Source organism: Kryptolebias marmoratus, linkage group LG6 (assembly GCF_001649575.2).
Source record: "Kryptolebias marmoratus isolate JLee-2015 linkage group LG6, ASM164957v2, whole genome shotgun sequence".
In the NCBI taxonomy this organism is placed as follows: domain Eukaryota; kingdom Metazoa; phylum Chordata; class Actinopteri; order Cyprinodontiformes; family Rivulidae; genus Kryptolebias; species Kryptolebias marmoratus.
This window is the reverse complement of record NC_051435.1, coordinates 22653738-22668718: the sequence shown is the minus strand read 5'-3', so window position 1 is coordinate 22668718 and position 14981 is coordinate 22653738. Positions and strand designations below refer to the sequence as shown.

Genomic DNA, 14981 nt, shown 5'->3' with positions numbered 1-14981 from the left:
TCTTTTTAGTAAATGGTATGGGTTTTCACTATTTAAGAACATTAAAAGTTGCATTGCAAACAGATGCATCTTGATAAAGATAAAAAACTATTAACACTGTTTCACCATCATTATCATACATTGGCAATAATATGCATTATTAATGACCCAAAGGCCACTGAAGAACAGGCTTGCATTACGAGAAATGTGAAGGAAATAACAGCGAGATTCATTTTTTTTTATTCATAAAAATACATCTTTGAGAGGAAAAAGGGGGCAAACAATTTTGCTGTATCTCAGGAACATCTTAGTGCAGCAAACAGCAGATAATAAATATTCCGTCGTCCTCATCAGCTGGAATGTTTTTCGACAACCTCACACCTTATCTGAGGAAAAGTGTCAGGAAGTGCAAAATGTTCAACCTTTCCTTATTTATTTATGTTTACCTTTTTTAAAGATGCTTCAACCGAACGACACCAGCTGCATCTATCTGACAAATAAAGAGCAGACGCTATAAAAGGTCCAATGAATAAATCATGTCCTCTGAGTGGATCATATTATTGATTTGTAAATCTCCTACAGCTGGTGATGTGTGGAGAGAATGGGGCAGATTAATGTAGGAGGACAACCATTTTATTCATGTTTCTATAAACTGTAGAAATAACTACTTTTTTTTAAATTAAAGCCTAAAAGTAAATTGGGACTTACTTGTTTGATAATCTAAGATGACAAAATCTCAACAATTTAATGTATAAACTGTAAATGTAGCGCAAAATTAACCAAGACCAAAATAAATGTTAAAGCTGCTGCCAGTGGCTCTTTAGTGTCACCATGGTAACCACACACCTGTCTCTCTCACTCCCTGACAGCACTCTTAACAAGACAAACAGAAATGCAGAGTAGAAATTAAGCCTCAATGAATCATTTTATGTATCCACAGTGTTATTTGTAGAAAATATTAAAAAAAGTTAAAAGATCCTTTAATTTGTCAGTTTTAAAGGCAAAAGTCAGAGAATGGACAAAAAAAAAATCTATACTTTCTGCAATCTGGGTGAAAGATGACAAAAATATCTACAATTTGATGTATAAACTGTATAACAAGAGTAAAGTTGGGAGTAAAAATGTGGAAAGTTCAGACAGTTCAGTAGTTGGTGTGTAACCTCATCACATTCTTAAGCTGAAGATTGTGGTAAAACCGTAACAACAAAACAATCTAAACTGTCATTCTCTAGAAAACCATTAATGACATCAAGTTGTCAGTTCCATCATGTAAAGTCCAACTTTCTGTGACCAGTTTAAACCTTTAATGACATTTCTACTGTGAAGTATGCCCAAGAAATAGAAGCGAGGTTTGGGTTTTCCTCACTTGTTTCGTCAAAATCCCGTTGTCTATGTGGAGATTTGCCACCCCCCCATCCCATTTTATATCTGCGTCATACACTGTATTGCTACTAAAGGTCACAGCACACTAATCCTGATCAAGGCACGTTTGGATGTATTTTCTGGTATAGGCTTTTCCAAAGCTGCAGGAGGAGAAGGAAACCAGTAATTGTGACGGAAACAAGAAACAGGCAAATTGTAATAAGGATGACAATGCTTCCTTCATTAAAGAAAACCAAAAGAACTGTTAGAAAGAAGAAGGAAATAGAAAAAAACAACAACTTTGATATAAGTAGAGTCTCTTTTATTTCAAAGAATATTTTTTTTAAGTTTGCTCTGTTACGAAAGCAGGTTTAAAATCCCGGATAAAGAAACCTTTTCTGGAATATTTTAAATGTACAGAATTATACATATCCAAAGAAGAAATTACTTGCAAAAGATGTGTCCATGTCATTCTTTTTGATTTGTACAGAAAAAACAAGGCATTCAGTGGTAAATACATGTTTACAAAGCTAAGGTGCAAAATCGACATCAATGATAAATCCAAGTATTTTACATTTAATATACAAACAGCTTTAACATGAGGGGGTGCTAAATGGAAATACATTCTTGTCTAAAAATCACTCACTAGATCACAGCAACACGAAAGTGGATCTGATGGAAGCAACCTTCAATGGAACTGAAGAGCAATGACAGCAGGTTGGAAACATGATGTCTCACGTCTCAAGATATTATTCAACAGTTTGAAAGCTTTGTTTAAATGGAAATATGTCAAGACGAAGCAAAAGCAGAAAAAGAATAGGCAGGGGGGTTTTTTACCTTGAAAATTACACACGCATAACATCAATATTTATATAAAATTAAAGCATAGGCATTGTCAATTTCGAAATCAAACATCTCCGTGTCACACGTTTGCATAAACCTGAACTCTAAAATTCCACTGAATGAAAAACACCTCCTTAATAAAGACGCAGAGGCCCAGATTAGATGCATCCACCTTGAGGAGATGCAGCATTTCGAATGGACAAACGTGTAAAGAAAGCAGAGATATCTAAAATCTGATGATCCTTAGAAAACATCTTCATTTACAATAATAAAGAACCTTCGATAGATATGACCTCAAACACACACAGTTTACATAAATGTCTCAAACACAACCACAGAATGCAAGCCCAGGGACGTTCTGAAACCGCTAACATACATTTATAAAGTTAAAAACAACAACTTGTCAAATCAGAAGTTCGGTTCAAAACAGTGAGTAGCTAAAGTGATGCCGCTGGTGAAGTGAGGAGCTGGTTCTGTAGAAAGATAAGATCTCACATAACATGACTTCAGATCATTTCAATAGATCAGCGCAAACGGCACAAAACTGTATAACCCTTCAGACGAGTTCAGCTTTGTTCTTAAATTAAAACCCAAAGAGGCAAACTAAGCATTTCGGTCATTAGATGCAGTAGATGCATTTTAAAGTGCCATCTAGGTATTACTGAGACACGTTTTATCATGCATGTTTGGCCGTTTGGACGCTCAGTTTTCCCTGCCCACATACATCTGGTGTTTTCGGTTTTATTTACCCTTACTGTCAGCTCGCAGGCTGCCTGTACCAGACACATTTTGCTTTGCAAGGCTTCTATCTCACACATCTGAGTGGGTGGGGGGGTGGGGGGGATGCATCAACTCCGACTGCCACGCGGCAACATAACGACTTACGTGAAAGGCTTGTGTTTGCACTTTGCATACAGACGTGCAAGAAGTGTCCATATCAGTCTCTCTTGTGATCGCACTGTTCTTTTCATGAGGCTGAGAGCAGAAAAAATGCTTCTACTGCGCAGCCATACTGGGGATGGACAAACCTAATGTGGACAGGAGGACTGGAGAGGCTGCACTGCTTTCTCTACATGACCAGAAAAAAAAAAAAAAAAAAGTTGTGTGAAAGAACACCACAAGAAGAATATTAACATTTTTTTTTTCACTTTATCTAGAGTTAAGTCATCTAACCATCTTTAACCAGCTCTAAATGTGACACTTTCTATAAATCCTTGGAAAACTAATCTGAAATAACATTATATTAGAGTAGTATAAATTACATGGTTCTGCACTCAGAGGCTAACCCAAATGTTATCTTGTGCCAAACTGGGAAAAAGACTTCTGTTTAGCTCAAAGACACAGGAAAACCTCTGGAGCCTCAGTTACAGAGCTGAGGCCAAACATCGGATGCACAGCAGACCCATGTAAGAGTTACTTCAACTGTTTTGCAGTGTTGTTAGCCCAACTTGACAGAAACAATAAGGCCAAAGGACTTATTCTGAGGAAAGTGAACATAAAGGTTGAGCCAAATAAACAGTCAGTAACTGAATTATCCGAGGTGTGCATCTTAAGGCCTGCTGCCGGTCAGACGTCTACAGCAGAGGCTGCTGGTAATACACTGCCGGCTGCTGCTGCGGCTGAGGAGGGGCCTGGTGAGGGGGGGCGGAGACAGGATAAGACACAGGCGGCATGTTAGAGTTGTGATAGGCTGACATGTCCATGGCCACGCCCGCCTGAGGAGGATAAGGAACTCCAGCAGCTTGGTTCATGTACTGAGAGTTAATCCCGGCGCTGTGAAGATAAGAGACAACATGTAACAACTGATTTGTGTTTATATTGCACATTTTTAAGTTTTGTGAGATGCACATATCATCTTACAATACAGAACAAAAACTATGACTATGTGCAAACATAGCCTTTATATTTTTCTTTCAAAGAGCCAGAGTTTGGAAGCAAATCGTAACAAAATTAGCTTGTTTAAAACCTTTGCAGACTAATCTACTTTGCACAGAATGTCTGAAAAGCCCTTTGTGTTCTGAGCTATTTATTCTTTACAAAAGAAGTAAAGTCTGGACACACAAAGGTTTTTCCATACTTTTTAGGACCTCCAAAATACCTAAAGCCAAATCCGTATTTTTCCAGACTGAGTAGGAGCCCTGCACATCACTGACAAATTCTGTAGCTGAAATAAATGATCTCAAGCTGTTGCTGTCAAACATCCTAGGTGTCAAGTTACCTTTGTTAGACACGACCACTGATAATAATCTCTTCATAGTGTGTGTGTGTGGGTTTTTTTTAAAATGAAATTAGCAGGTCCAGTTCAGGGGTTTGATGTCTTACCTCATGTAAGGAGTGGCTTGGCTGCTGGGTGGAGCTGAGACCGTGGGGGGCATTGAATGTAGTGGTCCGGGCTGGTCGCTGGGTAAAGAGTAGGTCTGCGCAGGGGGAACCTGGGGGATCCCTGGAGGCAGATATGGGGCCCCAGCTGCTCCAAGGTAACCCTGATAAAACCGGGAGGGGAGCAAGATGGTTTTTATTAAGTGCCTGGGCATATTTAATGCTATCAGTTTTTGTAAATTAGACATTGTATAAAAGGTTATCTGTGGGTTAACAGTGGGTTAAAAAAAGGAAGATTTAACAGGTACTAGTTGGATTTTCATCAAGGTTTTTCATGGCACGAAAAACACGAAAAGCAGCCATTTTCTGTTTCAGGAGAGTAAACAAGAAAAATGCAGACATAAAGCAGGAATAAAAACATGACTTCATATAAAACTACCTGGAAACAGCAGGCACTTCAAAAACTTTATTAGTTCGATTCAAAATGGATTCACAGTTGAAAGTTAAACGCCCTGAGCAACCTTTCTTTTGTGAACAGTCACTAGAATACAACAAAAACAACAAAAAAAGCTTGCTTTTTCTTTTGGTGCAGGTTTGCACAAATTAAACAGAATAATGCACTAATCTGCTCTTAAATGGGCAGATTTGCCTTTTATTACAACTACAATGACACAGATCACAGCTACAGGTTTCCAATCTTCATGTCCAGAGGATCTAATAGCAGCTACCTTGAATGCAGACATGGACTAAATAAATCTGAAGCTAAATCTTGGCAAAACAGTGAAAAGGGGCTTTCGCAATTTTTCTTTAAAGCCAGACGAAATACAAAAGATACTGATTACTAACAGAAGTTACGCAGTTCTTATAATTAACTGCATAACTCTAATTCAATCCTTCTTTCAAACTCTTTAAATGTCATTTCTGGTTCAGGTTGCACCCAGACATGCTAAGTTTAGTGTTTTGCATCCAGGAAATACTTAATTATTAGGGATCAGATTCAAAACTAGAACTATAAAAGGCTTATTCTAGCTATGTTATCTTTATTAAACTTAAAAAAAACAACTATAAAACAATCTATGAATCAGATTTTCAGTTGTAATGGTAAATACTGGGCTAGAAACATCCAGAGTGAGTAACATTGTCCCGTAAACTAAAAAACAAGGTCAAATCCTTTGCTAAATGACATCCTAGTGTAGACCTGGCCAGTGTCTGTGACAGACGTCCAACTCTGCAGGGAGAGACAGTGACATCAATCATTACTCAGTCACTGCTAAAAATAAAAAACACAGGCAAGCCCAGATTCTCAGGAGCAGAAGAAGAGAAAAAAGCTGACCTAATGACAGACAAATCTAAGGAAAACAAACTGTTCCACTGACCAGATGGCACATATGAATATAGACCGCAAGAAACTAAATACGAGCAGTAAAGAGAAAAACGGGCAAAGTGCGATGAAGACAATGTTCAAATGAACTCTTTCAACTATAGTCCCCTTTCGTTTTCATTAAATCACAAATACTTTAAATAGAGTTCAGTTCTACTGAGTGCTGACAACCATTAATAGAGCTGCTGTACATGAACCCAGTTCAGAAATATGCTGTCAAAATAAACATCTTTCCTGAACAGGAAGTCTTTTTTTTTCCTGAGCTGTGAAGACGTCTGACAGAATGCATCCCTAAATTATGCATGACAGCTCTGCTTCTTGTTGACTCTGTACATGGTAAAGAACAGAGAAAGTGTCTGCAGTGCACCAATCGGAGCGCTAAACTGTCGGCAGTCGAGAAAAGTCGTATTGATTTAAGGGATAAAGTGAATACCTATTTACCGTCACATCAGTTTAAAGTGCAATCTACATTAAAATAAACCCATCTACACTTCTCTCTGTAAAAGTGTTTCCACATTGGCTTCAGTTACGTTTGTGCGCCACAATCTGGGAAGATAATCTCTGTATATTCGGGGCTTGCAGACAGATCTGGAGGCTAAAGATCCACCCCCAAATTATTCAGTCAATTTTAAGAACCATTTGCCAATTTTATATTTTTGTTTAAGGAAAACTAGCATGTCTACTTACGAGTGATTAGAGTCTCTTTACCACAAGTCTTACTGCTAAAAACCCCTCTCTGACGGAGCCAAAAATACTTGTGGTCCTTCATTATTTACCTGCCTGGTGGATCATTGTAATCAGGTGGGTGTTCTGGCAGTAAAGAATGTAGCTCACCAGTGGACGTAGCTCGCCCAGTGTCAACGTTTCCAAATAAAATGGTGACAATGACAGAAACAGATGCAGGACCGCTAGAGATTTTTTTGGGCAGGTGTTGTGCCGAAAAAAGCCCACCTATTATTCAAAACACCTCAGCGGTTGGCAAACAACTTGGCAGACTACCGTTGGTGAGAACAAAAACAACAGCTGATTTTCTAAATTATAGCTGCATAAAATATTCCGTTTTATTTATTCGCTGATGACTACCTGAATATTCAAACATCACTGCCAATCTTTAACTTGTACATGATCGTTTGTAATCATACTGTCATTTCTGAGGGGGAAAATGAATGAATTAAAAATATATAATTTCTTAAACCTGTAAACTATAAGATTCCAGTTCTGACCTGCATGGGCACAGAAGAACCAGCTGGGCCGTACTGGGACTGCATTTTGGTGTAAGCCGTGTAGAAAGGAGCTTCATTCATGAGCTTGTTGTAAAGCTCCAGCGCCTCCATCACTTTCAGATTTAAATCTGACAACTCTGAGTGATGCCTGCAACACAGCGAGACATTTATTTACAAACATTGCCTATACAGTAATAATTCTAATCTTTATTCATAGGTAATAAATATACCTGTCAATCTCTTGTAGCTTCTCATCAATCAGTGGGTTCATCTGTTGGCATGCATCTGTTCAGATATTGGCACACAGACAGAAAACAGTCAGAAAACAAAAGCCTAACTCAGACTGACACCCACAGTGTGAGGAGGTTTACACCCGAATTTCAGTTAATACCCTCCAGCTGGATTAGCTCTGCAGAGTCTGGAGTCGGATCTGCAGGATCTGCGTTCTGCAGCAGCGCCAGCGTTCTGTCCATCTTTGCCTGCAGGCAAGATATAGCAAATATGGGTTGGTAATTTGATTGAGAGGTGATTTAGGTTTGTAGATTCATATGCATGTGGAAGTGTGGCACCTCATCAATGTAGACAGGTTCGGGCTCTGCTTTGGTTTCCAGGCTCGTCTCTTCGGGAGTGGCTGTCTTCTCAACATAAACCACTGAGGAGGGAAACGTTTCTTAATAAGCAGCCATGAAACAATTCTGCTTCTGGTTAAACCAATTAGTGGAGCAGCAAAGAGGCTGCTTTTGTAAGAAACAATACACAATGCTGGCAAAGTGTATGTGTTGAGACGAAAGGCCTTTCAGAGTAAATATAAAGACCAACCTGGCTCTGGCTCTGGCTCAGCGTTAAGATTGGTTGTGACAAAGTTTGAGGGAAAAAGCCCAACTCCTCTGTGGTTTTCTCCTTTCCACCAGTTTGGATCGCTGAAAATATAAAAAATACAGCATAAAACAGAAATATAGATTAATGCATAAGCCTTTTGGGCTTGGCTCAAACATACTCAGAGTGGTCCTAAGATTTAAAACAGCTAATGGCTCCATCTAAAGTATACGTGTCAAACGCAAGGCCCGCGGGCCAGAAGCGGCCCTCTGTAACATTTCATCCGGCCCCCAAGATAACGTTTAGATTTTATTAGATTTCATTAGATGCTTTGTAGATTGTGAGCTTCCAGAATATCGCCGCAATCAGCATCCAATTAACCACAGCAGAACAAGGTAGAAAAATAATATATATTCTTTTAAAAGTCTCAACTTATGTTGTGAGCTGTGCATGGTAATGAAAATACTTTTATGTTTCACTGCTAGAGAAAAGAATACACATCGATACAGGAAAACTGCACACTATAATTTCATATTTGTACATGTTAATCTTAATATTAAAGTTTGTTTTGGTCAGTTTTGATTATTTTCCAACACCTAATTTCTGTTTTTCTTCTTCCATGAGAAACCAGAATGGAGTCGTGAACAAGTAATTCATAAATGATTACCTGTCATCCAAAACCAGTATGACCTCCCCAGCTTTGAAAGTGAGCTCGTTGTCTTCAGCTGCTTCAAAGTCGTACAGCGCACGCACCTTCCGGGCCTCCTGCCCTCCCCCACCGTTGGTACAGGTCGGAGGGTCAGAGGTCAGGGTCAGGGGTCGCGTCTCTGCTTGCTGCTTCTGCTCCTGTAAGGACAGCTCAATGGCTGAGAGGAGAGATGTAAAAAGTTAATTGCTAAAAGATGATAAAATATGCTTAAAACAGAAGAACGTGAAAACAGTTTACATGTTTATTTGTTTACTCCTCTTAAAAATCAGTATTTTACTATAATATAACAAAAACAATTTGAAAGATGGCATCCATCTTTACCTTTGGCCAGGTCATCATCATCTGGTGCTTTATTTGGAGCAGGTGGGCTGACCTTTGTGCTGGATCCCTGCGGTCAATATAGAAACATAAGGTCACATCTGTGTGTGTGTGTGGATGTGAGAGGGGGAAGAAAAGTGTGACACAACTATTAAAGATGAAAAATTATTTTCCTGCTATCTGCAGTTCAAACTGGGAGCCACACGTTGTTTAGAAGTGGTAGGTGTAGCAAAGACAGGTGCTGCCAGTAAACGTAAAATCAAAGAGAAGATTTAAAAAACAAAAGTTGTAATTTACTGATAAACCTTTGAGTTGAGCTGATGGCCCAGGAAAGTGTCGGCTCTGTTGCTTCCCTGGACTTTGATCAGTCCGCCGTGTAGCAATAAATCCAAAATCAAACAAATCATCACAACAAAGAGGGTAACAGCAGGAACTTGAACCCAATTTTACAAGGCTTAATGGCGTGTAGCTGAATCCAAACAGAAGAGAAATGCTCACACGCTGCTTGAAAAGAAACTGACATTTGTGTTAAAAATGGATGCTAGGTAAAGGTAAATACTGCCACAGCTTGAGTCACACAGCCTGCTGGGGCTCGCTCATGAGCCGATACACATTAAATGTCATACCTGCTGCCTCATGTGTCACCTGCTCCCTGGTGTTTCACATTTCTCAGGCTTTTCTCACAAACACAATATGCGCCACCGCACCAACGCTGAACAGAGCGCGGGCCGGTGGCAAGAAAGCAAACCCAATCTGAGAGATCGCGCAATATTCAAACTGAACCCATAGCATTTAAAACCAGATTAATATTTGTCAGATGCATGTGAAATGAAACAGGAACAATCTTTTCACTAAACACCACCTTTACAAAGATACCATAACACCATTCATACATGACAGGGATGTAGGTCACATGAGAGCCTGACATTCTCGTTTGCTTCAGATTGAGAGACATATAAAGTTGCATAACATGAAATACGAGCACCAAGCTGCAACAGAAAGAAAAAAAGGCCTAAGGCCAAAACAAAACAAATTTGTGACATGCACACATGTAATCACAAACTGAAATGTGATGCCAGCAAAACAACAAGCAAACAATGTCATTCTCAGCAGCCACCACAAAAACATTAATTTCTACACACAAACTGTACGATATAGACAGTTATAGTTGGTGACTTTTTATTGCTTACAGATAAATGGCTGTCTAGCACAGCATACAATAAATAGTCAATTGTAACTTATTATAACAATGTGTTGAGGCAGATACTAAAGCAGCAGTACAGATCTTGCTAAGTGGGGTTCTGTGGAAAGGTCATTATGAGACATTAATGTCACCCGTTTCAGGTAACTCTACTGTGACACAGGTGACGAGGTAAAGGCTAGTCTGAGAAAGTGGACTGCTGCCCTCTTAAAACCTAACATGTCATAGTGGCTGCAATTACATGATATATAATTATTTCCTTGGACTTTTGTGGTTATTGAAAGTGCAGCAACTAACTGGAACATTTCAAACAGGAAAAACATCATTTTTCTGTCGGAATAACGGTGTAATGCTAAATTGATTGATGATAAAATAGCGTTAGTGTTACCATAAGTTGCTTTGAGTTGAGAGTTGTTTTAGGATGGCAGCAATCAGTTCAGACTAGCTGTTAGCTCGTCGGTTCAGTCAGAATTAAACTATTTCCCTAAACAGAGGTCATTTAAAGAGTCATCTACAACAGGTGAGCTTAGGGATGGGCAAGATTCTACTGTTCAAGATATATTGTGAGGGGAAAAAACTCCACATGGTAAAAACTTCTGAAATTCCAATAATAAGAATGAAAAAGCATGTCTGTTTTTGTGTTTTAAATTCATTTTAATAATGAGACGCCAGAGAAAATGCTGCAGTGAACCTGTGTTTAATTTGAATGCTCCTTACATTATCTGATTGTATTTGCTTTTCATTTTTAGAGCAACACTGATGTTTGTGAGGCTATAGAAACACAGATTTAAAGCTCAAAAGATGGTGTTGAATTCTATTTTTTATTGTCATTTATTACTTTTGCAATAATACTAAAAAATATTGTGAGATATTACCATTCTGTAACCTTTCCACGGAAACCCACTTCAAAAGATCTGAATTATGCCTTTAAGTGCCAATTCTTTGTTTCTGGTGACAGATTTTGGATTTCTAAATGGGCACCTGAAGACTGCGAGGGTTTGATGAGGAAGCTGAATTGGTTTTAAACTAATAATATTCAAAGAAATGACTCAGTGCTACAAATAAACCCCAAGGAGATTTTCAATTCCAAACCAACCTCTCAGACGTGTCTCACAATAAAAGTTGTGCCCCATTTCATGGCACCAACGCACCTGTGAGGATGGGGTCGGGAAGCTTAACCCATCCTCTTTCAGAGACTTGATGGTGGCACCAATCAGGCTGAGCTGCGGATCCTTCTGGAAATCCTCCGCCCACTCCACCATCATAGCCTTTAGTTTTTCACACACCTTAGGGTGAGCCTGAAAAGCACAGAAAAATCAACATTTAGGGTGCTCTCTCTAAAAAGGAAACTCAACAGGCTTCCTAAAAACAGCACTCAAACTCAGACTGATATGAAAATGATTAAATTTGCAACATTTCAGTTAATGTTTACATTAATGTGAAACATCAGATATGACAGCCGTGAACAGAAATGGACGAAAACCAACACAAAGGTTTACATACCTTGCTCAACACATTTCGCACTTCGCTGGCAAAATCCCTTGAGCAGATTTCCAGATGAAATATTTTGCCACAATTTGATACACAAGCACCCAACAACTGAAAGAGAAGACAAAAAAACACTGCATTACAGAAAAGAAGAAGCCGGACATTTCAGTCTACTTTATCCCAAGAGACAGATATTCTTTCTCCCCCCCCCCCCTAGTATTACTGAATCATTTAAAAGACTTATTAATAGCAGGCGAGGCTTCTGTAATTATGAATGGTCCTGATGACATTCGGGTTTTAACTGTGTGAATGAGTGAACGCAGGCGTCTAAAAATAGGTGAGGCCATGAGGGAGAAAGAGTTCAGAATGACTGGAGTGAAGAAACTGCCCTGATACTCCTACTCTGAGATAAATCTGTGCTTTTGTGACTGAACGATGAAGAAGAATAGTCCTCTTTAAATCAAATAAACTTCATGTTGCTTCGTTCTGTCATCAGTGGTGTACAATTAAAGCTTTATTAGACTATTTTCAACATCTTCAGCAAACATGATAAGAAACAAAACAGTAATATTTGGTATATCCAAGCTACTATCCACAGTGGATTGTGTAAATGGCTTCTGAAGGTAATGGTTGGAGTTTCAAACCAAATGACCTGAATGCAAATATTGCTCCTCATCATTAAGATAAATCTGCAATCTAATTCTAAATATTTATGTCATAATCATGCCATCTTTAAATGAATACATTAATTTTTCCAGTATATAAAACAAATGCAAAGTAAACCATTTATTCACCTCGACTTGACTACAAAATTGTGGAGCATTTTAACTCATCTTAGTTTTACAATACCTTTATGACATTTTTGCTCATTTTCAAATCACAACTTGTCGTGTTAAACTCACGTTGAGGGCCTGCATGGCAACATGAGGCACTTTGTGGTTAACTCGCTTCATTATGGATTTCAGGCTGTCCTTTGGTCTGTACCGAAGGAGAAAAGGGTGATTAATTCTCGGCTCAGTAATTATTAAACCAAACACAGTATCTGCACGTTAGAGGGTAAGGGGTTAGCTGATAATAAATAATGGTGGACTACTTTCAGAGGCTAAAGCAAACAAGCAAAAAAGGCAGACCAGAATTTAAGAGCTTTAATATTAATATTTAATATTCAGAGGGAAAAACCTTTTATCCGTGCCTACCCGTTGGGCATTGTCCCAATCTTATCACAGATGTCCATGATGAGCCCCCAGTCGTCTGTTGTGTTGTTTTCATTTGTTGCCTTCTCTGGAAATATGGGAACATGAATACAGTACATATGGTCAAGTGTGAAAACGTGTTCGCTGCCATCCCGACTGCTTGTTTTCCATGCCAGCAGCCGCAGTGGGCAAGTGTCGCAGTTATGCAAAGTAAGCACTGCTCTGCTGTATTTTAGAGCCAATGGATGTTGCACGCGAGCCCGGACACAATATTATCCAGAAATTCAGCAAGATTTAACGGTTTATTTTGTTGTCATTCTTGTTTTTTTTTTTTTGTTTTTTTTTTTTACATGAAGTGGATCTTCTGTTGCACAAACTGAGACAACTGCTGGGTAAAAATGAGGGCAGGAAATCCTTGAAATGAACATTTGTCATGACACATGTGACTCCTGGGTTAACAGCGGATCATTGTCCGGTCATACAGGACAGGCTGTGTTGCAGAGGCAGAAACATTAGGTGAACAAGGAAGCTGTGAGGGAAATTTACATTTACACCATGAAAAGGTACATGTAGACTCAGCCGGCAATCGCCACTGAGACATTTGAATAATTTGGGCCGACGGAGGTCAGTTTGCATCATAGTTTCTATTCAAGTGCATTAAAAAATAAAAAGACCCGGAAGGAAATATATTTTTATCATTATCACCACATTGTTTTCTACTGCTTAGATCCTTTTATGTGCTACAGATTGACAACAACAATTATTATTATATAAATAAGCAAGAGAGGGGGAAAAAAAATCCTTATTTACAATTAATGGTTTAAAATATATACAATTTTGTAACCGTGGCAGTTCATACAGCTTAAGTGGTTAAAAATACACAATAAATATAAGTATTTTCGGAATGTTTTTTTCCCTAAAATTGAACTGTTTGTGTTTTGCCATGAAGACAGGGAGTGGCAGGCCTGAGGCTGTAGTCTCATTAAGAATATGAAAAAACAGGAGTGCATAAAACTAAAAAAAAAACAAAAAAAACAAACCTGTTTCCACTCAATAATACCAATTACAACTCTTCCTTTGCTTTACTTGCTACATACGACTGCATTAAAAGCTATTAAAAATGTAATAAGTAAATAAAATTAGATTTTAATGATCATAAACGTCGATGACTTCGCGTTTTTCTTGTAACCGATTATAAAACTTTATTTTAAACACTGAGAAAAGGCTGTTTCAAATATTTGAAATCTAAATTTACCTTCTTGAAGTGGCTGTCCTGCCTCACTAATATCCTCATCCTCCTCTGAGTACACGAATCTATTTTTGTTAATAAACGTATACTGAATAGTTTTCTCTGCCATGGATATTTTTCACACCTTAAGAGCATTTTGTAAACCGAGGGCAATGATTTAAAATTGACTAAAAATTGATGTATTTGGGAGCAGGGATTGCTCTTATCACCACGATGAGTCAGACTCAAAGTTGATTACTAAACAGACGCTTATTCCAGCGGTCAACATGTCCGATAAACTACATAAAAGCTGTTGACAGCCAGTCAATTTGTCCGCCACACATTAGGAAAGCACCCCAGACGTCTCTGTGTTGAGGAGACCACAGCTGTCAGCGCTAAAATACCGTAACTTTACAGCCAAACTACACGGGAGCTAAGTTAGCATTAGCTTCTGTTGTCGTCAGCTGCTCTGAGTCCCTGGAAAGGCCCAAAAAACAACACTTTACTCACCCACATCTTGGTCAAATGGATTCTGGGTAAATAAAGGCATTCTAGCGACTTAAAAAGAACCAGAACTTTGGACCAAAAACCGGAAGAAATACGTGTGTACTCGAAACTAAACTTAAACAAATGTCTCTTCCTTGTCCATTAAACTTGCACCAGTTGCACTTCCGGTGTTGTGCTGAAGAAAGAGGCATCTCTGTCGTCATATGGCTGTTCCCCGTGATGCCTGAACACAGCGCTGTCTAATTATTGTGTGCGGGAGACGAAGAAAACAAGAAATGGGTTGAATTAATAAAAAAATTTCGATTTGGTAAAATAAAAGACATGCTAATGAATGATTAATAAAAAATAGACACAACTTGACAGTAAGGTTTTATCCTCCAACATTTTAAGGGAAACACTGACATCTAGTGGAGG

At 38.6% G+C, this 14981-nt stretch overlaps 1 protein-coding gene across 1 annotated transcript; it reads right to left on the bottom strand.

Moving 5' to 3' along the window:
* Positions 1-1646: 1646 nt before the first annotated feature.
* Positions 1647-14759, bottom strand: stam2 (signal transducing adaptor molecule (SH3 domain and ITAM motif) 2). The gene is made up of 14 exons (XM_017421191.3): positions 14571-14759; positions 12836-12920; positions 12542-12617; positions 11655-11750; positions 11303-11449; positions 8954-9020; positions 8591-8789; positions 7927-8027; positions 7677-7759; positions 7499-7586; positions 7338-7392; positions 7108-7255; positions 4507-4667; positions 1647-3957 (listed from the first exon to the last, which is right to left on the bottom strand). Exons 1-14 carry the CDS (start codon positions 14608-14610, stop codon positions 3759-3761), a joined length of 1545 nt encoding a protein of 514 aa, XP_017276680.1. The 5' UTR covers positions 14611-14759; the 3' UTR covers positions 1647-3758.
* Between the last annotated feature and the right edge of the window lie 222 nt (positions 14760-14981).